This window comes from Erinaceus europaeus, chromosome 10 (assembly GCF_950295315.1).
Source record: "Erinaceus europaeus chromosome 10, mEriEur2.1, whole genome shotgun sequence".
Taxonomy (NCBI): Eukaryota; Metazoa; Chordata; class Mammalia; order Eulipotyphla; family Erinaceidae; genus Erinaceus; species Erinaceus europaeus.
Window position 1 is genome coordinate 95,972,335 of NC_080171.1, and position 27,853 is coordinate 96,000,187.

A 27,853-nucleotide genomic window follows, 5' to 3' on the forward strand; every position below is an offset into this window, starting at 1 on the left:
AGCTGGCACTACAGTCTTCCCCTCCCTCCCTCCCTCTGTAGACCATGCCGTCCATCAGCAGTGACCGAGCTGCACTGTGTGCTGGCTGTGGGGGCAAGATCTCTGACCGCTACTACCTGCTGGCTGTGGACAAGCAGTGGCACATGCGCTGCCTCAAGTGCTGTGAGTGCAAACTCAACCTGGAGTCAGAGCTCACCTGTTTCAGCAAGGATGGAAGCATCTACTGCAAGGAAGACTACTACAGGTAACCCCCCTCACCACAAAACCCCACCACAGCTCAGGCCCAGCTAAGTCTGCCTTCTTTTTCCTCCAGTCCCCAGGGAGGGCTCCCTAGCTAACTCCCCTCTTCCTCAAGCCAGCACAAATTGGGTGACAGTGTGGAAAGGCCTTTGAAGCATGAGAACCGAGAGAAAAGTTGAAGCTACCCTTTGCAGAGCTAGGACTGTAAGGCCCTTGCACACCTCTCACTTTGGAGTTTCTTGGTTCTAGCAGAGGGAACAGAAATGGGCCACTTCTTCCTCAAGCCAGGCAGCCTGGGCTGGTGTAGAACCAAGTTAGAGGGGGTGGAGGGTGGGGATGGGGCTGGGTGCATTTCCAGGTCTTCCATGGAGATGGGAGTGAAAGCTGGCTAGGATTAAAAAGCTGGAAGCTCCAACAGCTCCAAGCTACTTATTTTTCCTCGCCCATGTTTAGTGATAGGGTCTGCTCCTCTTTCTCTCTATTTCTTGCACATCATAAAGTTCTCTGTGTGGGGCAAGGGTAAAGGTTAAGGAAGAGTTACTTAAGTGGGAAGTTTCTTCCCCACTCCCAGGCAAAAGCTTTCCACAGATTTGCTCAAGCTGTAGGTAAAACAGAGACCTTTGTGGGCATGAAAGTGATTAATAAACTACATTCTAAGGTAGGTCCAGATGGGGCCCAAAATCTAGTCCCCTTTTCTCCATCCTCCAAATTAAGACCCCATATGGGGCAACTTTTGGAGGGGATTTCCCTCAGTGGCAGCAGCACACCTAGAGGAGGGGTATGGGGGGCACCCAACTCTGTGTCCCCACAGTCCCTCCCTCGATGGTCCCTACAGGAGGTTCTCTGTGCAGCGCTGTGCCCGCTGCCACCTGGGCATATCGGCCTCCGAGATGGTGATGCGTGCCCGGGACTTGGTTTATCACCTCAACTGCTTCACATGCACCACGTGTAACAAGATGCTGACCACAGGTGACCACTTCGGCATGAAGGACAGTCTGGTCTACTGCCGCTTGCACTTCGAGGCGCTACTGCAGGGCGAATACCCCGCGCACTTCAACCATGCCGACGTGGCAGCCGCCGCAGCCGCTGCCGCTGCCGCCAAGAGCGCGGGGCTAGGTGCAGCCGGGGCCAACCCGTTGGGTCTTCCTTACTACAACGGCGTGGGCACAGTACAGAAGGGGCGACCGAGAAAGCGCAAGAGCCCCGGCCCCGGGGCGGATCTGGCAGCCTACAACGCTGGTGAGTGTGAGGCCCAATAAGCGTAGGACTGGGGGGAAAGTGCGCATTTATGAGGTCACGGAGCCCTAGTCATTCTCGGTCAGCTGTGTCTGTAGCACGCTGGGTCCCCCAGCACCTCACTTCTCCAGGGCCCTAGTACCGGAAGACCCAGAAGAAGAGGCCTCTGCGCTGGGTGCCGGCCTGTGTGCGCTTAGCTGGGGATGGTGGAGAGGCTCATTTTGGTATCTTGCTGCTCAGCCGCAGGGACTAGTTGTGGAGAAATCATTTAGCGGCAACTTCTTGGTTTGGGCCTTTCTCCTACTTTTCTGAGCCCCAAGTACAAGGATAGAAAGCCTAGCAGGGCCAGCACTAGATAGTCTGGATAGGTGCGGCTGAAAGGCGGAGCTGTGGTGGTGGATGAGCGAGGCTGGGCGGCAAGGGCACTGTGGGCGGCCCGGGGCACCGAGCTCAGGCCGGAGTGGGGTCCGGTCAATGTCCTGAGGGCAGGCGGCTCGGGAAGCCGGGAGCCCGGGCGCCTTTAGAGCTAGGCGGTGGGATCGCCCGGGCTGGAGCCTCCAGAGACTTCAATTCTCGGTATTCCCCGGGCTCCTTCCTCCAGTTTACCCCAGCAGGGCGCTGGGGTGTGAGAGCTGCGACCCTTGGAAACCGTCTCCGGGAGAGGAGGGAGAGAAGTCCTCAGTCGGCCTGGCCTAGGGGAGACTGGGTGCAGGGCTCGATTCGCATTTCCGATGTCTTTGAACCCCTGCAGTCCCAGGGAGACAGCCCCCTCCTGCGCCCCTCCCGGCGCCGGACTGCTGTGGGCTTTCCAAGGCCCCACAGTTTGAACCAGCAACCTCTGTCTGAAGCCTGCATGGCCCGGAGAGGTTTACCACTCCCGGAACTTCTGAAGTCAGCCGAGTTTATTTGCAATTATTTTGTTCCTTTCGTTTGCGACAGAATCGGATAAGGAGACTTTGTTTTCTGTGCTCCTCTCCCCCCACCCCTTAGTGTGATGAACAAGTGGAAACAAAAAATCCAGGACGCTGTGGTGAGGACAGGGAAGGGGAAGCGGCTAAGAGTTATTTTGTCTTTTCAGCAGCCCAGATAGCTGGGGAGGCGATGGGCTGCCAGAGAGAGTCCCCCGTTCGCTCCAACGAAGTTGCTGGTTGGAAGGCCTTGGGGAGCATGTGGTTTAATGTGAAGAACTGGGAGAAAACTGCAGTTCTTGGAGAAGGGGGCAAGAGGCTGCAGGCAGGTGGCCAGCTTCACATTTGTTGCAGGCTCTACCAAAGATGCTGCTCTCTAAATTGTCCCTCCCTCCTCACCTCTCATCACCCCAAAAACAAGATTCAGTGGAGTCTGGATCAGGTTCCCCCAAACAAAGCAGTTTCTCTTTATCAAGTGGGGTCAGCCACCAGTAGGGAGCAGCTGGCCGTCTCAGCCCGGAGTGGGTGGAGAGTTAGATTATGCCTTCCCCCTACTCCCACCAGACAGGTTTGAAACCCAGTTTGGAATTGAAAGGTAGAAGGTACTAGGATTTAGTTGTGGTTTTTGTTTTTTGCTACTCTCCTGCCATCCCTCAGGAAGGCTCTGCTACCAGGAATGAAGAAATAGAGCTGGGGGCTGTTTCAGGGCAGCCGGCTCCTCCAAGAGACATTCCTGTCACTTGCTGCCTCTCTTCTCTGTAGTCCTGCTCTTTTTCTCATCCCCCTCTTTGGTGCTCTCAGTTTCCCCTTTCTATCTTTTCAAAGTGTATCTTTGCTACAATCCCTTTTTCTCTCTGGGCAGTGTCCCTGACCTTGGTCTGGGTCCCCTGTACTGGGGGAATCTGCACATCCTTCTGCATGTGGGTGGTGACAGTGCCCACACATTTTGGGGGTTCCCAAGGATGTGTTTGGGAAAGGGGGGTGTCTACCAGGCCTCCCCGAGGTTTGGCTTCTGTCTTCCTATATTCCTTCTCCATTGCTTCTCTTTCCCTCTCCCCAACAGTGTGAGACACGAGAGAGAATGGAAAGACAGGACCCTGGAGGGTGTCTTGGCGGGTGGGGTGGACAATGGAGTGTCTGCGACTGTGTGTGCACATGCATGTCAGTGACTGAGGACACGCTCTTGTTTGGGTTTGTCCCATACGATGGGACCCAGTCACACCAGCCCCCTTACAAAGCCCATCTCTTGGGAGTGTCCTGAAGGAAAGGTACCTAGTGAACGAACAGTGCACTCAGATAGGGAGGGGAAGGCGCACAGTCTGCGAGCTGGCGGTATGTGTGGGGAAAGGCAACCTGAACTGCAGGGTCTCAGGGACAGGAAGTCATTCTTGGAGGGGGCCACAGCGGCTGCGTTCCCTAGGCTGTCCCTTAGGTCTGAGAGCTGGAGGGTCCCAGAGGCGGAACTGAAACCTGGCAGGGCTGCCCGTGGGCGGGCGGGGGGGTGGGGGTAGGGGGGAATGAGGCGGCCGGAGCCGGCGAAGACTCCGGGCCCTGCACTTTGCGCTGGGATCTGTGCGCTGCCAGCCGCGGGAGTGCCACGCGGACTGCCGGACGCCGGGGCCTCTCCTAGCCCTCGCTTTTTGTGTGTGTGTGTGTGCCTGGCGGCGTAATTACTGATTTGATTCCAATCCATTATTTAGACAATTGAACCTACAATCTCGTCTTTAGTAAAATGAGGCGAAGTCAGATTTGATTACAGGTTCAGTCCCAGCGACAAGAGCTCGAAACCCGATGGGTTAATAACAGATCACGAGTAAATTATTCATGATTTTACGAGCTCTTTAGCTCCATTGAATCGGCCTAATTGAGAGGAAAAAAAAGGAGACAGAAAGCCCGGCCCTCCCCCCTTTCTCTTGGCCGGTTGCTCCTCCAGCTCCTCCCGGGATCCGATCCTAGGGAATCTGGACCTGGACCTGGGGGTGGGAACAAGGGGACCTGGGGTGCCGGCCAAACCTGGACCTAACTCCTTCGCTCACTCTCCCAGAAACTGGGCTCTCCCTTGGCCCTCCATCTGGCTGGCTACTTCATTCTTTTCTGCTTTCCCTCCTTTTCCTTCCACTCCCCGGCCAGGACCGGCTTTGGGAAGGGTCTGTAGTAGAGACCGATTTTGGATCTCCTAAGACCTGGATTCAGATCCTTTACACCAGTCTTCCAGTTTTCCACCACTGGCTCCCGGATTCTTCCTCACCTCACTTTACCCTCTCCCCCCCCCCCCCAGTCTCCCCAAGCTTTCTGCCTTTGTAACTGTCACATCCCCCACTCCCAACCCCACCCCACCCCACCCCCATTCTCCACTGCTTACCCCTCCTCCAGTCCTGTCCCCCCACCCCCAGGCTCTGTCCATCTCCTTCCTCTCCCCCTGTTCTCCCAATTCCTTTGCTGGGTTTCTGCTTCAGTCTCTTTCTCTTCTTTCTCTACCCTTTCTGTCTCCCTTTGCTGAACCACCTCCCCCACCTACGCCTCACTCAGGGCATGTCCCTTGGGTGCATGGGGCGCCGGGGTCCCCATGGAGCTCATTAACAGCAGCTAGGCTCTGGCAGGGGCTGGAAGGAGGGATGGGCCTAGAGATCCCCTGTGGGGAGGCCTGCCCCATCCCCCGTGGAGCTGGGGACTGGGTCAAGCAAAGGGTCGCTTCCCTGGTGTGGGGGCAGACCTGTTTCCATGGATCCCGTTTGGAGTTGATCTCGGGTCCAGTAAATTAGTGGACCCTTGTTCTTCACTCTGGGCAACTGGAGGGCAGTCCTGGGTGGAGGGCTTCATAGGTGACCGTGGAAGGGACCCTTAGTAGGTGTAGCTACTTGCTGAAGGCTCTGAGTTTGGGGACAAGACCTATACTTTGCTTCAAAGGGTTGCTCCCCACCTGGGCAGAGGGGAGAGCAGGAGTACATATGACAACAGTAATGTTGTCAGAAAAAATTCAGGATACCAAGATAATTTTGAATTTTGGGGGTAGACAGTATCAGTCTTCACATATGCATATCCCAATCAGTATTTGAACTGTAAATAAGCAATGAATTTTTTAAATGTATCATACAATATTTACCTTTTAGGTAAACAGCAAATAATTTTGTGATTTAGGCATGTGACCTGTAATGTGAGATGTTCTTGTTTCAAATATTCATTATTTATCTGAAATTCAAGTTTAACTGGGCACCTTGTATTTTTAGCTGCTAGATCTGACAGCTCTATTACAGGCAAGTGATGGAGCACCGGATATATTCCCAGTTGCCCACTTTGGGAGAACTGGATGATTCTCCAAAGGAGGCTTTCCCCAAAGTCAGACCTTATGTAAAGGGTGGTTGGGGCTCTTAGAATGGGGTCCTGTGTGTTCCCATCGATTACCAGGTTGCCAGGCAACTTTGGAAGACCCAGGGTTTCTGCCCTGCCTCCCAGAATCATGTTTCATCTATGCTTGAGGCAGTGGGAGGAAATAGTCAGCCCCCCAGTGCTGAACCTGGGCTCAGTGTTTGTGTGAGGCTTCATTCCCCTTGGTTTTCTCATCTAGTGAGTAGTAGCAGTATTTTCTAATAGCAGTTCTACAGAGTATGTAAAGTCAAAAGCATGTTAGTTTCTTCCTCCACCTTCCTTCCCTTTCCAGTTAGAACTCTCCCCTCTGTGAGAATGCTTAAGATTTGGTATCCTCCCTTCCTCATTTTCCTCATTTGTAAAGCTGGGGAACAGCTGTGAACAGTGGTGAACTATACCTTCTGTCTAGTGCTGGATGGCATGTTTGGGTGTGAGAACTGGTGAGAGTAAGTCCAAAGACATCAGTCATTGCCCTGCAAGTAGCTACCCCATGCTGGGGTGGGACTAGGGAGGAGGCTGAGATGGTCCATGTCCCTGTGGAGGGCAGGGGCCAACAGGAAGAGTAGGGACTCCTTGGAGTCCCACAACCAAGTGACTTCCCTTTCTGAGCCTCACTTACAACATCTGTAAGAAATAATGCCTGGCTCATAGGTTGTTTTGACGATCCAGGGCAAATGTACATGTAAAGCCCTTTAGCACATCATCTGAAGTCAAATAAGCCATAACAAGTTGTAGCTGTTATTATTATTATTGTAACATGATGGCTTAGGATATTAGGGGAGGCTTGGGGAGTTGGCTCAGCAGTAGAGTATATTCCTTGCAGGCGGGAGACCCTGGACTCCATCCTGGCACCACATAAAATGACAGGGTGGTGCTCTTGTCTTTCAAAACAATAAAACTGAATGGGTTTTGCCTTCTCCTGCAGATGGGTTGGAACCCTGTATTTCAAAACGGAGCTATCTTGGGCAGGTCCTTCACATTGAGCTTCAGATTTTCTAGAAATTTACATAGAATGGGGCTAATCTTTCTAGTTCACTGCATTGGGCCAATACAGTGGGGTCAATCTGCAGGCAAGAGTATCTTGGGGTATGGGTGGTAGGTGTGGTGGGTGTGAATCCAGCAGTGTGGGAGAAAGGGGGAGAGGAGGTTCACCTGCCTGCCATCTCTGCATCCTCTCTCTAGCGCTGAGCTGCAATGAGAATGATGCTGAACATCTGGACCGTGACCAGCCCTACCCGAGCAGCCAGAAGACCAAGCGAATGCGCACCTCCTTCAAACACCACCAGCTGCGGACCATGAAGTCTTACTTTGCCATTAACCACAACCCCGACGCCAAGGACTTGAAGCAGCTTGCTCAAAAAACAGGCCTCACCAAGCGAGTCCTCCAGGTCAGTCAGGGCTCAGGCTCATGGGAATGTGGGGATGTGGAGAGATATCTGTGGGTACCTTAATTGGATGGGACAGAACCCCACAGTGGACCATAGGCATTGGAAGGACCTTTTGCCCTATGCATTTCTCTTTGTTTCTCCCTGCCTCCTTCTCTTTCTCCATCTGTAGTTCCATTTTTTCTACTAACTTTACACCACGTCTTTCAACTTTGTCCTTTGATTTTTCCCACTGTGTGAATGTGCACCCCCGTTCTGTATATGTGCATCTTACACTATCTCTCTTTTCCTTGTAAACACTTCTTACTTGCTATTTATAAATTGAGTGACACAGCTAATGCTGTAAAAGACTGCACTGTTTTAGATACATCCCGAGCCTGCACCCCAAGCACACACAGTGATCCCTCCCAACCCAGGATACCCGTGCAAAGCAGCCGCTGTGAGTCATTTCCTCTTTCTGCTTCTTGTACCTTGCTTTTCTCAAAACAGCCTATCTCCTCTCCCCCCCCCCACCTCTGGATTTTTTTTTCCTGTCTTTTTGCTGTCCTCCATGCCCTCCCAGAAGCAAAGCTTGGGGAAGGAAGATGAGGCAGAGTGCCTAGTCTGGAGCTGAAGGAGGCATATGAACATATCTGAAACTGAGGAGTCACACTGGCGCATGAGAGGGGATGCAGAACTTTCACTTGATTTCCATAGGGCTATCTATTAACTCCCAAAGTAATAATAATTCCATTTTGAGGAATCCCAGACTATAGAGTGCTCCAGACTTTAGGCTCCTGCCACTCAGATCTTTAGCTCTTCCTCTTTCTCATGTTGGTGTCCTAAGCAAATCACTTAACTCCTGTGAGCCTCAGGTTCCTCATATGTGCGATGGACACAATGAATTATCTACACTGCTGGATAACTAAAATGGAGTAAGTGTCCACCTCCAGGGTTGGCAACTGCTCAGTGAATGGTAACTAATATTATTATTAATTTTTTTCCTGGTTGCAGGTTTTTATGTTCCCCCCTTGCACAACAAGGCAGCCTATCTTCCTTTATAGCAAGAACTGCCTATTTATTTCCCCTCAGCATATGAGGTTGTAAGGTTAGCAACGCACATTTTTGGCAAAGAAAATAGAGGTGGAGGTATCTGACTGTGGTCTCAAAACAGGAAGGATTGGTGCTAGGATTTGTCTGTCTTGTCTGGGGAATGAAGGCTGGAATGGAGCTTCAGCAGTGAGGTTGAGGGTGATAGACATAGAGGACTCAACAGCTACTTTAAGCTTCCTTGATATTCTGTAAGGGGGCAGAGGTATCCTGTGGGATGATAGTGGAAGTAGAGTGGAACATAGGTCTCCCAGGAGCCAGGAGCCTGCCCAGGTGATTTGGTTCTGCTGCCTGTGCCAGGCACCACTAGGGGGTTTGGGACAGTCTACTCCCAGGCAGTCTACGTGATGTGTCAGATGGAGGTGAGGGCCAGCCAGTGAGGTGCACATGGGCTTCAGTGAACCACCCTCCTCTCCTCCAGCCTCACCACTCACTAATCCACCACTTATCACCTCATGGGTCTCTCCTCTCTCATTAGGACCTATTTTACCTTGGATCCCTTGCATCTAGGCTTAATAGCTGGTGTGTGTGGGGGGCATTGTTGTGGTCTACCTCCCTCCATTTCTCTTAGATTTTTCCTTCTTGGAGTTAGGTCAGGGGACCCTCACTGGTATCTTCACTGTTTCTCAATTCTTTTTTTTCCCTTTTGTTGCCTTATTATTATTATTATTATTATTGTAGTTATTGTTGTTGTGGTAATTGATGTCCTTGTTGTTTGTTAGGACAGAGAGAAATGGAGAGAGGAGGGGAAGACAGAGATGAGGAGAGAAAGATAGATACCTGCAGACCTGCTTCACCATCTGTGAAGTGAACCCCCTGCAGGTGGGGAGCTGGGGACTCGAACCAAGATCCTTATACCAGTCCTTGCTCCTTGCACCACGTATGCTTAACCTGCTGCGCTACCGCCAACTCCCTGTTTCCTAGTTTTGAGTGGGGTAAATTTGGGCATGACACTTGGTCTTCTGTCTTTTCTCTGATTAGTAGGATACTTTATCCCTCCCCTATCCATGCCCTTGTGTTGTGTTGAGGAGGAGTGATGTTTTGTGAATCAACCTTGGAGAACACGGGTTGGGGGTAGCATGAACAGGAATTTGGAGTCAGACCAAGAAAGGCCCCAGATTTGGTTCTCTACTCACGGCCCTGGGTAAATTAGTCACATTCCCTGAACCACAGTTTTGTCATCTATAAAGTAGGCATAATTAGGATATATTCCTGTCCTAGTTGCCCAGACTTAATAGTGAGGACCAGAGTTGAGTCTGAATCTGGAAGAGGGAACTGGTGAGGCATGAGGCTTTTAACCTTGGTGAGGCATGAGGCTTGGCTACCTACTTTAGAAATAATTTGGATTCCCAGCATAGTTATCAGTCATTTTACATCTGACCAAATAGTTATTGACATTAGGCCCTGGGGACATGGAGAAAAATGAACCATAGCTCTGGACCTGAAGAAATTCACCCATGAAGTGTGGAGACAGACCTAAAATCACTTCCTTCTTAAGGTGATGTGTGTGTGTGTGTGTGTGTGTGTGTGTGTGTGTGTGTCTATGGGAAGGCAGGAGAGGATCCAACTGCTATGTATATGTTGAAGGGTTCTTCTGATGGACCTGGGAGAGTGCTTGCCCTTCTTTTTCTAGAATCCTGATCCAGAGATACTCATACCTGCATGCCTGTAGGAACTCAGAAAAGCCTGAGCAATGAGGCTAGGTTAGGGGAAAAAAAGCACTGAGAATGTGGAGTGTCTACTAACCAAGAAATACTTAAATGTCTGTGTGCCAGGCCCTCTGGAAGGCCTGTCAGATGCATTTATTCATTGGTTCATCACTGTAACAGCATTCTGATTTCTCTTCCCCCACTGTAGAGATGAGAAGACTGAGTCCCAAATGGTTTTCCACTTGCCCAAAGCCACATATTTGCTAGTAAGTAGCAGAACTGGCTCCCACTCTAGTCATTGTTGATGAATGGGCATTGGTGTTTCTAAGTTAACCCAGCACTGACTATTTCTTGGTATGAATATCATGTAGGGCCTATATATTGTCCTTATAGGGGAGTAGGTGGTCATGCCCTCAAGGCATTACCAGACCACTGTCTTCCCTCTTCCCAGGCCTTAACATATCCTGTATAAATTCTTAATATTCCTTAATACAACTGTTTATGGATTATGCAGTAGTTTGCAAAATATTATCTTCTCAGACACTCATCTACTTTAACCTTACTATACTATTTTCCTACCCATTTTATAGATGAGAAGCTCAAGACCTAGTAAAGTGAAGTGATTACAAGTGCCTGAGGTTATAGGAGCCAGGTGTTGCTATGGTAGGACTCTGTCTAGGTGTCTTGACTACTGATGGGTCAGCTGGGGGACATGGGATGGACATAGTTTTGGGTGAGACATTTGGAATTATGACTTTGGAAGGTAACAGTCTGAGTCCAATCTTCTCTGACTTAACAACAGTGATGCTTGGGTGCTTTAACTTTTTAGATTTTTTTTTTCCCTCCAGGGTTATTGCTGGGCTCGGTGCCTGCACCATGAATCCACCGCTCCTGGAGGCCATTTTTTCCCCTTTTTTGTTGCCCTTGTTGTTGTAGCCTTGTTGTGGTTATTATTATTGCCATTGTTGATGTTGTTCATTGTTGGATAGGACAGAGAGAAATGCAGAGAGGAGGGGAAGACAGAGAGGGGGAGAGAAAGATAGACACCTGCAGATTTGCTTCACCGCCTGTGAAGCGACTACCCTGCAGGTGGGGAGCCGGGGGCTCGAACCGGGATCCTTATGCCGGTCCCTGCACTTTGCACCACATGCGCTTAACCCACTGCACCACTGCCCGACCCCCACTTTTTAGATTTTTAAAAAAATATTTATTTATTCCCTTTTGTTGCCCTTGTTGTTTTTTATTGTTGTAGTTATTGTTGTTATTGATCTTGTCATTGTTGGATAGGACAGAAGAAATGGAGAGAGGAGGGGAAGACAGAGGGGGGAAAGAGAGACACCTGCAGATCTGCTTCATCGCTTGTGAAGTGACTCCCCTGCAGTTGGGGAGCCGGGGGCTCGAACTGGGATCCTTACGACGGTCCTTGTGCTTCACGCCACCTGCGCTTAACCTGCTGCACTACCGCCTGACTCCCAGATTTTTTTTTTTTAACCAGAGCATCACTCAACTTTAGCTACGGGTAGTATAGGGATAGGACCTAGCATCTCTCTTATGCAAGTCCTATGTGTGACTGCTGTGTTATCTCCTTGGTCCTTAATACTTTTTGTGATTTGTGATATAGAGATTATAGAGATGATATTACTGTCTACTTTGTAGATTCCTATAGATTAAAGCAGTTCATCATGGTGCCTGCTGGTGCAAAGTAGGTGCCTATGAAATGATTACTTATCACTTTACTATCTAAGTGGACTTGGGTGTCCACCGTTGTTTGTAATTTTAGAAAGATACTCATGGCAGGGGCAGGTTGAGGCTGAAACTATGTGTTCAGAGATGAGAAATGTATGGAGTAATTATGGACTGTTCCTGAATCTATACCATTTAAGTACCATTAACAAGGTAGACCTAGAATGCAGCATCCCTGATAGAATTTGGAGTCAGTTGATATAAGATCCAAACTAAAGTTTTTTGCTTATTGGCTGAGCAACCCTGAGCAAGTAACTTAACCTCTCTGAACTACAGTGACTTCATCTACAAAATGGGTGATAATAACATTATCTTCCTAGGTGACTTCAACAAGTACATGATGTGATAGAAAGTGTAATTATAAAGGATATTCAGTAACTCAATACAAATTAACCTCACGCAGATCTAAATCTAACAGCAAGGTTGTCTACCAACCTTGTTTACAAACACTAAAAACTTAATTTTGGGCTGGGTGGTGCCACACCCGTTGAAGCACACATAATTACCACATATGAGGTTCAAGTCCTTGGTCCTTATCTGCAGGGGGAAGCTTCACAAATGTTGAAGCAGTTCTGCAGGTGCCTTTCTCTCTCTCTCCCCCTGTCTCCTCCTTGCCTCTCAATGTCTCTCTGTTCTATCAAATAATTAAAAAAAAAAAGCCACAAGAGCCAGGTGGTGGTGCAGTGGGTTAAGCGCACATGGCACGAAGTGCAAGGACTGGCATAAGGATTCTGGTTCAAGCCTCTGGCTCCCCACCTGCAGGGAAGTCGCTTCACAGGCAATGAAGCAAGTCTACAGGTGTCTAGCTTTCTCTCCCTCTGTCTTCCCCTTCTCTCTTCATTTCTTTCTGTCCTGTCCAGCAACAATAGCAATAACAACAACAACAACAATAATGATAGACAACAAGGGCAACAAAAGGGAAAAAATATAAACAATTAAAAAAATAAATCTTAAAGAAAAAAGCCACTGGGAGTGGTGGATTCATTGTGCAAGCACTGAGCCCCAGCAATAACCTTGGTGACAGTAAAAACAGCAACAACAACAACAACAACACACACACACACACACACACACACTTTAATTTTGCAGATGAAGAAGCTGAGAAATCAGGACCCTTTCCCTGAGTCTCACAGCTAAGAAGTCATAAAACTAGAAGTCAGGGCCAGATGAGTGTCTTTCCAGAGTCACACAACATAAGGACTGTGATTCTCTTCTTTGATGTAGAGGCACAGTACGGCAGTACAGATGGGCGAGGAGGGAAGGAGCAGTTACAGATGTCATCTCTTGTAGGAAAGCTGGAATTCCGTTGTAAAACCCTCTATGTATAGAAAGTGCTCATATCTTTCATTAGCAGCACAACAATCACATTACTCACTCAGGTAACCTACTAGGGCAAGGCGGTCCAGAGACAGAATGGTCTGTGAACCAGAGCTTCATTAAGACACTGGTTTTGTTGTTGTTGCCTCCAGGGTTATTGCCGGGGCTCAGTGTCTGCACTACAAATCCACTGCTCCTGGAGGCCATTTTTTGCCTTTTGTTGCCATTGTTGCTTATCATTATTATTACTATTATTGTTGTTATTGCTGTCATTGTTGTTGGATAGGACAAAGAGAAAACAAGAGAGGAGGGGAAGACAAAGAGGGGGAGAGAAAGACAGATAGATATTTGCAGACCTGCTTCACTGCCTGTGAAGCGACCTCCCTACAGGTGGGGAGCTGGGGGCTTGAACCAGATCCTTACAACGGTCCTTGTACTTTGCTCCATGTACATTTAACCAGCTGTGCTACTGCCTGGCCCCCTAAGTTATTTTTTAAAATTTAAAAAAATATTTAATTTATTAATGAGAAAGATAGGAAAGAGAGAAAGAACCAGACATCCTCTGGTATATGTGCTGCCAGAGATTGAATTCAGAACCTCCTACTTGAGAGTCCAGTGCTTTTTTATCCACTGCACCACCTCCCGAACCACTTTTTTTTTTAATTTTCCCTTTTGTTGCCCTTGCTTTTTATTGTTGTTGTTATTGATGTCGTCATTGTTAGATAGGGCAGAGAGAAATGGAAAGGGGAAGACAGAGAGGGAGAGAGAAAGAGAGACACCTGCAGACCTGCTTCACCACCTGTGAAGCGACTCCTCTGCAAGTGGGGAGCCAGGGGCTTGAACCGGGATGCTTATGCTTTACGCCACATGCACTTAACTCACTGCACTACCACCCAACTCCCCTTGAACCACTTTTTAATTTTTTATTCTTTACTTATTTATTGGATAGTGACAGTCAGAAATCGAGAAGGAAAGGTGTGATAGAGGTTATGCAGACTTTCATGCCTGAGACTATTCTAGTTCCCAGGTTCAATTCCCAGCACCACTATAAGCCAGAGATGAGTAGTGCTCTAGGGGAAAAAAAAATTCCAGCGCCAAATAATTCAGGAAAGGCTAAAGATTAAAATTTGACTGTGTCTTTCTCTGGAAAATCAGAGCATGTTAGCATTAATTCAGGCTTTGAGAAATCTTAAAGAGGCTCAAAATTGTTGAGTCTAACATTTCCCAGATGTGTTTTGCCACAGAGCCCTTATTTAATTCCTGACAAAAATAAAACTGAAGAAATTCTAAGAAAGAGAAGCACAAGGTTTCATTGAACACATAGCACATAGGAATGGCTTCCTGGAGGAGGTAGCATTTAAACCAGTCATTTCAGTGCTTGAAGTGTCAGTATCCCCCTATTTAATGGGGAGACTGAGCAATAGTTAGCCTGTTTTCAAGGTCTATAGAGAGTATCTCATCTAATAATCAGTCTGATCAGACAGATGGCGTTTCATAGATGACTTGGCCTGACTCTCATTGTAGAAGATATGAAATGGGGGGGTTGGGCAATAACCAGTGGGTTAATCGCATGTGGCACAAAGCTCAAGGACCAGCATAAGGATCCCGGTTCAAAGGCTCTGCTTACCACCTGCAGGGGAGTCGCTTCACAGGCGGTGAAGCAGGTCTGCAGGTGTCTCTCTTTCTCTTCCCCTCCTCTCTCCATTTCTTTCTGTCCTATCCGACAATGACAACATCAATAACAACAATAATAACTACAACGGGGCTCAGGTGGTAGAGCAATGGGTTAAGCGCACGTGGCGCAAAGGGTAAGGACAGGCATACGGATCTCTATTCGAGCCCCCGGCTCCCCACCTGCAGAGGAATCACTTCACTGGTGGTGAAGCAGGTCTGCAGGTGTCTCTCTTTCTCTCCCCATCTCTGTCTTCCCCTCCTCTCTCCATTCTTTCTGTCCTATCCAACAACAATGACATCAATAACAACGATAATAATAACCACAACAATGGTAAAACAACCAGGGTAACAAAAGAGAAAAAATGACCTCCAAGAGTAGTGGATTCATGGTGCAGGCACCAAGCTCCGGCAATAACCCTGGAGGCAAAAATAATAATAATAATGATAACTACAACAACAATAAAAACAACAAGGGCAAGAAAAGGGGGGAAAAAACCAAATTCACATTTCCCATTTAAAAAAAAAAAGAGATGAAATGGTAGCCCAAAGACAGAGTGAGTTGCCTGAAGCCCTACAATAAAGTAGTCAGTTCTGTTGTTGGAATCATGATGTCACGATATCCAGTCCGATGCTTTGTTTATTTATTTATTCCTTTTTGTTGCCTTTGTTGTTTTATTGTTGTAGTTATTATTGATGTCATTGTTGTTGGATAGGACAGAGAGAAATGTAAAGTGGATGGGAAGACAGAGAGGGGGAGAGAAAGATAGACACCTGCAGACCTGCTTCACCACCTGTGAAGCGACTCCCCTGCAGGTGGGGAGCCGGGGGTTCAAACCTGGATCCTTATGCTGGTCCTTGTGCTTTGCGCCACCTGCGTTTAACCCACTACATTACCAGATTTTTTTTTTAAGAAAAAGACTTGGGGGGCCGTGGGCAGGCGGTGGCACACTGGGTTAAGTGCACATAGTACAAAGCACAAGGATTCAGATTCAAGCTGTGAAGCAGGTCTACAGGTATCTATCTTTCTCCTCCTCTTTTTCCCTCTCCTCTCTGTTTCTTTCTGTCCTATCCAATAAAATGGAAAAAAAAAAAAAAGTCTGCCCAGAGCAGTGGATTCATAATGCTGGCATCAAGCCCCAGTGATAACCCTGGAGGCAAAAAGAAAGAAAAAAACTTTGAAAGTTTACAATAGAGCTACTGAGTTACTGTAGTCTCACTAGAGCTATAAAAAGAAAAAAGTACGTATGTTAGGAAAAGTTGCCCATTGGTGAGCACATGAAGCTAATAAAGTGCACACTTGAGAAGCTAAGTGTTGGGGCTTTCAGAAAAACCATAAGGCATTTTTTTTGTTTTTTAATTTTTTCATCTTTATTTATTGGATAGAGACAGCTAGAAATTGAGAGGAAAGTGGAGATGGGGGCTGGAACTGGGTCCTTATGCATAGAAATTGAGAGGAAGGAGGAGATAAAGAGGGAGAGCAACAGATAGACACCTACAGCACTGCTTCACCACTTGCAAAGCTTTCCCCCTGCAGGTGGGGACCAGGGGCTTGAACCTGGGTCCTTGCATATGTACGCTCAACCAAGTACGCCACTACCTAGCCCCAAGGCATTTTTGCATAGAAAAACATATAAAAAGGGAGCTGGGCATTAGTGCAGCGGGTAAAGCGCACATGGCGCAAAGCTCAAGGGCTGGCGCAAAGCTCAAGGGCTGGCGTAAGGATCCTGGTTTGATCCCCTGGCTCCCCACCTGCAGAGGGTCACTTTGAAAGCAGTGAAGCAGGTCTGCTGTTGTCTATCTTTCTCTCCTCTCTATCTTCCCCTCTTCTCTCAATTTCTCTCTGTCCTATCCAACAGCAACAGCAGCTATGACAACAATAACAACTACAACAAGGGCAACAAAATGGGAAAAATGGCTTCCAGGAGCAGTGGATTCATAGTGCAGGTACCGAGCCCCAGTGATAACCCTGGAGCCAAAAAAATATATATTTGACTTTTCCAACAACCCAATAGTAGGTACTTATAACATAGCTACACCTCTGACTAGGCTTCGGTCTCCTCACTTGGAAAAAATATTAGTGGCTACCTTGTCAGACACTGATATGAAGCATTATGTGCAAAATGCCTTGAACTAATAAAGTATGATACTAGAGGACATTTTTTGGTGTGTTTTTACCACCACCACCCCCAACACACACATCATACTCATTAAGAGATACTTTTCCTGCAACTGTGTAGAGTAACTTTCTTTTTTTTAAATACTTTTTAAAAATTATTTATTTTATTCCCTTTTGTTGCCCTTGTTGTTTTATTATTGTAGTTATTATTGATGTCGCTGTTGTTGGATAGGACAGAGAGAAATGGAGAGAGGAGGGGAAGACAGAGAGGGGGAGAGAAAGATAGACACCTGCAGACCTGCTTCACTGCCTGTGAAGCGACTCCCCTACCGGGGCTCGAATCTTATGCCAGTCCTTGCACTTTGCACCACGTGCGCTTAACCCGCTGTGCTACTGCCGGACTCCCATGGAGTAACTTTCATGACTTCCATTTGCCTTCATGGTTGGACACTTTGTATATAGTCATTGGATTGTAACCAAAAATGCCACAGTGGACATGAACCTTTTGTCTTTTGATTGGTTTCCTTAGAGACCAAGGATGGGGTTTGCAAGGCAAAGTGAGTTTTCCACTGGCTCTCCTGGCCTCCCTGATGAAAGAATCCTGGGGAGGGCCTGTGAGGCAACCCAGAGCCTGCAGGACCTGAAGCGAAGGCAACATAGCAGTCACTCGGGCTTCCTTATCCATCTAGCAGTTATTGGTAGCGCAGTAACTTGTGCACAGGCTAAGGCACTTCCTTCAGATTGAGAGAGAGAAGAGGGAACACCGAGTTTAAGAAGATGCACCTGCCTTTGAATTCAACCTGTGAGACCTCTTAGAGGCTACAGAGATTATGTGGTATCACCCAGCCTCTTGTACTAATGAGGAAACTGAGGCAGGCTCAGAGGTAAGGGGCTAGCTCAGGAATACTTGCTTAGCCATTAGCAGAATCAGGACTGGAAGCTATGCTCAGTGCACACCCCATGGCATCATAGGCTCAGTGCACAACACATGGCACCACAGTTACCTTTGTGTTTATTCACTCACTCACTCACTCACTCATTCATTCACTCACTCATTCATTCATTCATTCATTCATTCATTCATTCACTCATTCATTTGTTCATTCACCTACTTGCTGATTCACTCAGGATTATGGAATAGGGACAGCATGAATTTTCACAGCTGATAATCCTGAATTCCTAGCTTTTGATCTCAGGTTGGCCTCTGTGTGACCTTGAACAAGTGACTTTACTCTTTGAACCTCTCATTTAAATCTATCAAATGGAGATGCTAAAAGCCGCCCTCCACCCCTAAGTGCCTATACAGTAGTGGGCGGTTGAGGTCCTGACACATACTAAGATGTTCATACATGCCACCTGTAATTATTACTACTAACTTGACATGTTACTGTTTCTTAATTTTTGCCAGGCCCTGTGCCATGTCCCCAGGGTCACAAAGATGACTTAGACAGAATCCCTGGCCCAACAATCTCTTGGGAGGGGACTTTGTGAAATACCTGGGAGAGAATCAAAGTGAAGTCCTGCTAACAGGAGAACCAAGAACTGGAGGTCCAGACCTATCCTCCCCCAACATTAACAAACATAAACAAATGAAACAACAAATGAAATAAACAAATGAATGGGCTTGCTTGTTGATTTTCATCCACCGGATTCCAAATACCTCTGACCTTGCAGAAGCAGTTGTGGAAGATGGTGTCATTGTTTACAAACCACTGTTAGGGGCAACGCCAGAGAAATAGCAAATAGCAGCTAACTGGTTCCAGCCCTTCCCAAAGGCTTGAAACCCCAACAGATTAACTGAACAGCACCTCCCTGACACACACACACACACACACACACACACACACACACACACACACACTCACTCACTGAGAGTTACACTTCCAGCTAGCCAGCTAGCTTCAGAGTGTCAGAGGCACCAAGCTCTCACACGATCATGTGCTCTCAGGCCAGGCACAAAGGCTCTGGCCTTCCTCACTCCAAGCATGCCATGGGACTTTGGGGGAAAGTTACTTCATCCATCTGAAGGACTCTGGGGGACTCCCTCCATTCATTTTCTCCATCCTCCATTCCTTGAGCTAGATGGACAGAGACTCACCCTGTAGATTTCTGCAGGCTGGGCAGGGAAAAATCAGGCACCCCATCCATAGAATAACACATTGAGGGTGTCTTAGAAATGTACATTTTCAGTTTTCCAGAAGAGGGGATGGCCTTTCTCTGAAAGCCAGGAAAGTGGACTTTCTTCCTGGAAGATATAGCATGCCAAGCAGGGAGCTTTGTTTCCCCACTTCACAGCATCCCCATCTCTTTCCTAAGGTTCCCAGGATTCTTGTAGCTATACTTTAAAAAAAATATTTATTTATTCCCTTTTGTTGCCTTTGTTGTTTTATTGTTGTAGTTATTATTGTTGTTATTGATGTCGTTGTTGGATAGGACAGAGAGAAATGGAGAGAGGAGGGGAAGACAGAGAGGGGGAGAGAAAGATAGACATCAGCAGACCTGCTTCACCACTTGTGAAGCGACTCCCCTGCAGGTGGGGATCCGGGGGCTCGAACCGGGATCTTTATACCGGTCCTTGCGCTTTACGTCACATGCGCTTAACCTGCTGTCCTACCACCCGACTCCCCCCAGCTGTACTTTTTAATTGAGTTCAGATTGCACCAAACTGATGGGTTTGAAGCCACTGGCTTCTTTTGTTGTGATGATGGTGTCAGGAGTTGGCCTTTCTTACCCCTGTGTGAAACACTGAGAAGACAGGCAGATTTTGGCACATCTGTAAATACACAGCTGGACACCCCAGCAACTGTGGACTCCTCCAAGGTCCTTTGTTTAATGGGAAGGCTTCTGTAAGGTATTCTTATCAACACAAAATTTTAAAAAGGCCTTGCCTTTGGGCTTTTTTACTTTGGGGGATATACCCCCTAGGCTCCATATCCTAACCTTCAACTCCTTAGTCTTCATAGTGGCCTGAATTTCTTTTTTTTTAAATTTATTTTATTTATTTATTCCCTTTTGTTGCCCTTGTTGTTTTATTGTTGTAGTTATTGTTGTTGTTGTCGTTGTTGGATAGGACAGAGAGAAATGGAGAGAGGAGGGGAAGACAGAGAGGAGGAGAGAAAGATAGCCACCTGCAGACCTGCTTCACCGCCTGTGAAGCGACTCCCCTGCAGGTGGGGAGCCGGGGTTCGAACCGGGATCCTTATGCCGGTCCTTGTGCTTTGCACCATCTGCACTTAGCCCGCTGCACTACAGCCCAACTCCCAGTGGCCCGAATTTCTTAGGCGTGTCATAGTATTTTAAGGACCATTCGGTGCATCTGTATTACTTTGATAATGCAGAGGGATGGGACACATTTCTTGGGGTTGAGGTGCTGTGTATATGAGTTTCCGTGCATGTCTTCATGAGTGTAGACAAGTTTGTATGTGAAATTGTGGATATGTGCATGCCTCTGCACCCAAGGGTAAATGAAAGCAAACCCCAGTGCCCTCACTAGTATTCTTTTAACAACAAGGTCAGTTCTAATTCTATTCACCAGTCCTCCCTATGAATGATACTGGGATGAAGTGTAATGATGGAGGGAATCTGTAGGGCTAGGGCACAACTTTCTTGACCTTGAATTTCCCACTTGGCCCACTCTCCTGAGACCTGAAACCCAGCACACCTGGCAGTTTCTTTACCATGGTGACTGGAAGCAGGGCTTCATTTTTTTTTTTTTCATCCTTAGTTTTTCTTGCTGATTCCTGTGTGCTCCTTATGCCACTTTAGTATTTTCCAGTCTTATTTACAAGACACTGAAAATTGTACTGGCTAGAACCTCTGGGCTTGATTCTTTTGACTGCTTAAAGGTGAGTGTAGGAAAAACAAATCTCTGAAGTTTTGTGAGACATGATCAAGATTTATTTTGGATATAACTTCCAGAACAGCACTGTCTATTAGACATGTCATGGGAGCCACAGACAAACTATTTCATGTAAAAATTCCCTGCAGTCACATTATGAACATAAAAAGTAACCAGTAAAATGAATTTTAAGAGTATATTTTCTTTAGATCAGTTTATCCAGAATATCATCATTTCAACATGTGGCCAATGTAAAAAAATTCCCAGTCTTCTCATCTGTTGTATGTTTTCCTTTCTTTTTGTTCTCTCTCCCTCTCCATTCTCTCTCCCTTTCTCTCTTTCCTTCTTTCTTTTCTAGAGACAGAAATACAGAGAGAAAGAGAACACAGCCTTGAAACTTTCTTCAAGGAGACGGAGCTAAGCTCAATCTTGGGTCGTGTGCATGACCAAGTAGCACACTAGCCAAATGAGTCATTTTTCACCAGCCCTGTTGTGTTTTCAACTGCTCTCCCCACATTCATTTACATATTTACTTAATATATATTTATAGTAAGAGAGAAAAAGGCCAGAGAACAGCTCCACCATTTTTTAAATGAAGTTTTTTTTTTTAATTTATAAAATGGAAACACTGACAAGATCACAGGATAAGAGGGGTATAATTCCACACAATTCCCACCACCAGAGCTCCATATCCTATCCCTTCCCTTGAAAGCTTTCCTATTCTTTTTTTTTTTTGAGATTTCATTTATTTATGAGAAAGATAAGAGGAGAGAGAGAACCAGACATCACTCTGGCACATGTGCTGCTGGGGATCGAACTCGGGACCTCATGCTTGAGAGTCCAAAGCTTTATCACTGTGCCACCTCCTAGACCACATGCTTTTCTATTCTTTGTCCTTCTGAGAATATGGACCTAGGATCATTGTGGGGTGCAGAAGGTGGAAGTTCTGGCTTCTGTAACTGCTTCTCCACTGAATTAAATGATGTTCTACCTGTTTTTGTCTCACCAGTTTTATATTTAAGAACAAAAAGCTAAAATCTTAACCTGTTTATTTCCCCTACCTTCTTGCAAACCACTGATTAGCATCTCTGGATGAAATAGTTGAGGAAATGGGAAGTTTGTGCAAGCCATGTCTGCCATTTCTTTACCAGCCCTGCCCTCTCTCTCCACGCAGGTCTGGTTTCAGAATGCCCGGGCCAAGTTCAGGCGCAACCTCTTACGGCAGGAAAACACGGGTGTGGACAAGTCAACAGAGGCAGCGCTGCAAACGGGGACTCCATCCGGGCCGGCCTCAGAGCTGTCCAACGCCTCGCTGAGCCCCTCCAGCACTCCCACCACCCTCACAGACTTGACTAGCCCCACCCTGCCAACTGTGACGTCCGTCTTAACTTCTGTGCCTGGCAACCTGGAGGGTCACGAGCCTCACAGTCCCTCACAAACGACTCTTACCAACCTTTTCTAATGACTCGCGCCCCTCCCTCACCCCACCCTTCAATTTCTTTAAAAAAGAAATTATCTTTAGTTGAATTCCAAGTGTATTTTTAAATAGAGGCTTTGAGCAACTAACTAACCACATTTTAGGATCTCGCCTGGAAACAGAGGAAGAAAATAATTGCCTGTCGGGCTAACACAGCGGTGTGGACTGAGGAATTACTTGGAAGATCTACCTGCAACACAACATTTGTGTCCCTGTACAGTTTTGTGGACTGAGCGAGGAAAAAAAAACAAATAATTTAAGTTGGCTAGAGCTTCTGTATTTTCAAAGACTGCCACGTGCCTTAGGAATACTGTTTTATCTCCATACTTTGGATGACTTGTTCATTTTTCTCTCCCTCTTTTTCTCTCTGTATATTTATGACCAGAGCAAAAATGTAAAAAAGAAAAAAAAAGAAAAAAGTTTGTTACTTTGAATAGTCCTAAAAAGAAGAAAAAAAAAAGGAAAAATCAAACCCCTCCAACGGTCGCTTTGTTGTTTTAGAATTTTAAGGTGGAAGTCTGTTCAAATATCAGAATTTGTAAAATCTAACCCATAATAAAACCACTTATTGAAACTAGTTGTTGGCCGTTTAGTTGAGTGTGAAATTCACAACACCTAAGAGTCTTACTGTAGCCCTGGGATAAGTTCCAGGGGCTTATTTATTTACCCATCTACATTATAATTTCCACATGGTTATAATATCCATGGGGTGTCTCTTCTGTGCTAGACTTTGGGCTGCTTGTCACAATCCAGAGATGAAGCCGATAGAGTCGCTGCCCTGGAGGAATTTAGAACAGAGGCAAAGACAGACAGATCATCTTAACAATGTGATACATGCTAAGTGGAGAGTATGTAAACAAAATTAATTCATTTGTTTGAATATTGAATAAAGACACCCTGCTGGATACTTATGACACAGAGGCCAAAGGTCATTTACCTGTCTTTCCTGTTCTTTGGACTGGAAGGCAATGAAGGAGACCTTTCCTTATGACAGATGATTACTACTGCCCCCCCAACACCCACCCCTCAAAGCAGTTTATGCTCCTGTTTTCCTAATGCATAACAAAATTTTGTAACCCTGGAGGCTGGGATAGAGATCACTCAGTAGGGTACACACTTTTGCCATGTAACAGGATCCAGGTTCAAGTCTCACTTAGGAGCATCATGCATGGCACCAAGGAAGCTTCATGAGCAGTAGAGCTGGGCTGTGGTATTTCTCCTCTCTCTTTATCTTTTCTTTCAGAAAGTGAAAGGAAAATAGAAAAAATAAAATAGAGATAGCCCATTGGGAGTGGTAGACTGACACAAGCATGAAGTCCCAACAATAACAACGAAAAAAATAAATTGAAATCCCAAGGGCAAAAGCAAATGGTATGAGTTTCTTATTGGTTCCTTGACTAGAGCTTTAGCTAATCTGAGACACCCAGTTGAACAATCTTAGAGTTATATACTGCTGTTGAGTGGTATATACTGAAGGAAGTCATTTCATCAATTTGGGCCTCAACTTCCTTGCTGAAATATGAAAGGTCATGACCTTTACATGATACTTGTAGCTGGGATGAAGTGTTAAAGGACCCAGCAGAGGATTTACTGGATTTTTGGGTTCAGTATATATATATTTGAATGTCAAGTAGCATAAGGAACTTGGGGGGGGGTAATATATGTGCCCAGGCTCCAACTGCCATTACTGAAAGTACCACACAAGTGAGCTCTCTGTCCACTGGTCATCCTACACCCCTCATTTCTCACTTTGAGCCCTGCTGCAGAGTACTTTTACCAGATCCTTGAAGGCCCAAATGCTCCTCACCCCCCAATAACCCACCAGTTTGAAACTACTGAAGCAAAAGCCTTGTGGAGAAAGTGGCCAAACAAGATGCAGCAGGGGAACAATTCTTCTGAAGTGGGGGTTATCTCACTTCCTCCCTCTGCCATAGTGGTGGGGGTGGGCAGGTGAGGAGTAGGGGTGAGAAGAAAGTGGATCAGGGATAGACTGAGTGCTTAAAGCCTGGACTGAACCACTTTCTGAAATGTTACACACACACACACACACACACACACACAGAGAGTTATTTCATACCTGGCAAATAGTGTAATAAAATGCAAACCTTTTCACCATAAAACACAGGTCTGAAAGCAACATCTTGATTAACGTTTTCCAAGTATCCATGTATCCACCACCCAAATCAAGCTCTAGGATATTTACAGTGCCCAGAAGACCACCCCCCCGAACCCTTTTGTACCTCCTCAACCCTGCCAAGGTAGTTACTATACTTACTTCAGGTACAATGGATTAGTTTTATCTTTTTTTTTTTTTCTATCTGTACATTTTTGTTGCAGGAATTCAAGATCATCCAGGATTAATCAACTTGCAAAAGATTCAGGCAACTGGTGAAACTGGGTCTGTCTGCCTCCCAACCCCAGTCTCCCAGACTCAAGTGTAGTCACATCTGAGCCTGGGAATTAAAAAACAAACAAACAAACAAACAAAAAGACCCTCAGCTTTCCTACCTGCTAAATAGGATAACAGAATCTGTAGATCTTGGGCCAGGTGAGACAATACTGATCCATGGACAGCCACATGGCTGGACTACAGAAGCCCCTCCCCACTTCCCAACAACCTATCTACTCGAGATGCTCAGAGATGGACAGACCCACAGGCAAAGGTATTCACACCCAGACAGTCCCCCACAAAGACACGCATACACAAATGCTTGCAGACAGACATAAACAGGCTCAGATGCTCAAAGATACCTAGACAGAAACCCAGACCACCCCACACAGGGAGACCTGCACACAAACCCAGACATTTGCAGGCACCTAAAACACCCCCACATTGCCTGGCTGTGCCCCCTTTCTCAGGCCCCGACAGAGCCCAGTCTGATCCCTATCTTGTCTGTCAGCACCGCCACCCAGATGGAGCTGGCCCTGGAATGATGCCTGGGGGTCCCCCGCCCCTGACACTGGAGCAGTGTTACAAACAGGGCTTGCTATTGGAACTGGGGTGGAAGTGCTGTGGAAGGAGATGTTGCTTCCTGCAGACTGTGGAGTCCACAGACAGAGGCACATGGGACAGAGAGATCAAACAACAGACAAAAAGGCAGAAAGAACACTGGCAGAGATGCTGAAGAGGGAGAGACATAGGAACAGAGACCGAGAGTAAGAGTCAGTGTTGGTGATCCAGGAGGTGGTGCAGTGATAAAGCTTTGGACTCTCAAGCATGAGGTCCTGAGTTCAATGCCCAGCAGCACATGTACCAGAGTGAGTCTGTTTTTTTCTCTCTCCTCCTATCTTTCTCACTAATAAATAAATAAAATCTTAAAAAAAAAAAAGTCAGTGTTGAAGTCATGGGAAGAGATCATGAGATAAAGACAGGCTGAGACTGAGAAGACTCCGGGCCAGGGAGACAGTGCACTGTTAGTGCACCAGACATTGATGCCTGAGGACTCAGAAGTCCTAGGTTTAGTCCTTGGCCTCACCACATGCCAATGCTGAGCAGTGCTCTGGTCTCTTTTGCTCTCTCATAAGAACAAACAGAAATAAACAAGACTCAGAAATAAAGACCCTGTGATAGACTTGAAGTTGAGAAATTTCAAGACAGAGAGATCAGAAGAAATAGAGATGGTCACTTGGGAGCTGGCAGATTAAGAAGACACTCAGAGACAAGGTGAAACTAAATGAAAGCTGGGGACAGACACTCAGGCTGAGGAAAAGGCAGGTGAAGGAAGGCAGGTGTGTCCTCCAGGCTTCATCTGTCAGTGGGGGCCCCAAGAAAAACCAGCCTAGACCCTCTTAGACCAAGGCCCCTTACAAGTCCTTTGAATCTTCCTTTCTACTTTCTCCTCTCTGTCTCTGCCTTTCTCACTGTCCCAGTGCTGGGCATTGGGGACCAGGGCTGCAGAACTGATTTGGCCAGCAACCCTTCACCATGGTTCCTGGGCTTTCTGGAAGATAGACACACTCACTGTCTAGGATATGAGAAGCCCAGGAATCAAGGGAAGCCCAAGAAGGGAGGGAGGAGGGGTAGCACAGGGCAGGAGTTCTTCAAATTTTGCATATTACCTCATGAGGTTTTCCCTGCAGCCCTATGAAGCAGGGCTTAGCATTCTGTCTCTTTGAGAAGAAAACCAAGGAAGAATCATTTGCCTAGGACCATACATCTCGACAGCCACAAAGTCCTTTCCATTCCCAGTCAATTCTGCTAGCATGTGTCAGAGCAGGCACCACAATTGGGGCCACCTAGACAATCTGGGTTTATACTCTCATCTTGAAGAAACAGACCAGGTATGAGTGTAGCTGAGATAGGGGTTCCAGAGATGGGGATGTGTGTGTGGGGGTGTGTGTGTATGTGTGAGGTGTAGCTTAGAAGAAGATACTAACAGGGTTCAATGTTTGGGGGACTTTTTAAGTTGGAAACTCAGGCAAGTGATCTAGAAGTGGCTGAGGTGGTAGAAGGGTGAAGGGGGAGGGCAGACCCACATGCTTGGGGTGAGCTGTTTTTCCAACTACATTAGGCAAGAGAGAATCATTGTAGATTCTTTGGACTTGGAGGCAGCCTCAGGGAGCTTCTAGCCAGATCTGTGCATCGGAATCATTCCAGCTACTTTTCCAAAATACCCTTACTGGCTACCTACTGTTTTCTGGGGAGGAGTCCAAGCCAGTGTGGCTTATAAAAAGCTTTCTATTGGGAGTCCGGTGGTAGCACACTTGGTGCAAAGCGCAAGGGCCAGCATAAGGATCCCAGTTCGAGCCCTCCCCGCTCCCCACCTGCAGGGGAGTAGATTCACAGGCTGTGAAGCAGGTCTGCAGGTGACTTATCTTTCTTTCCCTCTATCCATCTTCCCCTCCTCTCTCCATTTCTCTCTGTCCTATCCAACAACGACGACAACAAGAATAACTACAGCAATAAAATAACAAGGGCAACAAAAGGGAATAAATAAATAATTTTTTTTAAAAAAAGCTTTCTATTATGGAAAAATTGTCAAATATACAATGCAAACCTCCAGGTATTCATGGCCTAGCTTCTACAATTATCAATAGTCACTCACTTTTTAATTTATTTTTAATTTTTTAATTTTTTATATTTATTTATTTTCCCTTTTGTTGCCTTTGGTTTTGTATTGTTGTTGTAGTTATCATTGTTGTTGTTACTGATGTTGTCATTGTTATATAGGACAGAAAGAAATGGAAAAAGGAGGGGAAGACAGAGAGGGGGAGAGAAAGATAGACACCTGCAGACCTGCTTCACCGCTTTTGAAATGACTCCCCTGCAGGTGAGGAGCCGGGGCTGAAACTGGGATTCTTATACCGGTCCTTGCGCTGCTTTGCACCACATGCACTTAACCCGCTGCACGACTCTCTAGTCACTTACTTTTTTAACAGCTACACCAGTCTTCAGACCTGACCCCTGATCCAGCCATGACAGTGATGATGATGACGACCTGTACTTTTTTTTTCCTGAAGTCCCTCAAGAATTGTGATAGGCAGCCTGAGTTAGTGATTACTCATCTGATAGTTCAGAGTGGCAGCTCAGAGAGGGAAAGGAACTTGTCTAAAGGTCTCCGCCAGGAAGTAGCAGAGCTAGTTTTGTCCTGCTAAAGAACACCAAGCAAAGTGCCAGGTTTGCACTAATCACTGGGAATGCCAGTTCTAGAGCCTCAAAAGAAACTACCTGATATGTTTGGTAAGACCTGTGTAAGTCCATGAAAACATATATGTAGGTAAGGGGAAGACTGGCTTCCTGAAGAAAGGTACTACTGAAAAATCAGGTGAGTGGGAAAAAAGGAATAACTGCATGTGCAAAGGTCCTGAGGCCTAA

General features: G+C 46.6%; 1 protein-coding gene across 1 annotated transcript in view; it reads left to right on the plus strand.

Annotated features, from left to right (window-relative positions):
- LHX2 (LIM homeobox 2) overlaps positions 1-22,510 on the plus strand; it is a 33,934-nt gene extending 11,424 nt beyond the window's left edge. Inside the window, exons 2-5 of the mRNA XM_060200158.1 lie at positions 42-244; positions 1,076-1,479; positions 6,933-7,138; positions 21,736-22,510. Of these exons, the coding sequence (XP_060056141.1) occupies positions 45-244; positions 1,076-1,479; positions 6,933-7,138; positions 21,736-22,023 (1,098 nt within the window). The 5' untranslated portion in view covers positions 42-44 and the 3' untranslated portion in view covers positions 22,024-22,510. The remainder of the gene's footprint in view (positions 1-41; positions 245-1,075; positions 1,480-6,932; positions 7,139-21,735) is intronic.
- The last annotated feature ends 5,343 nt before the right edge of the window (positions 22,511-27,853 follow it).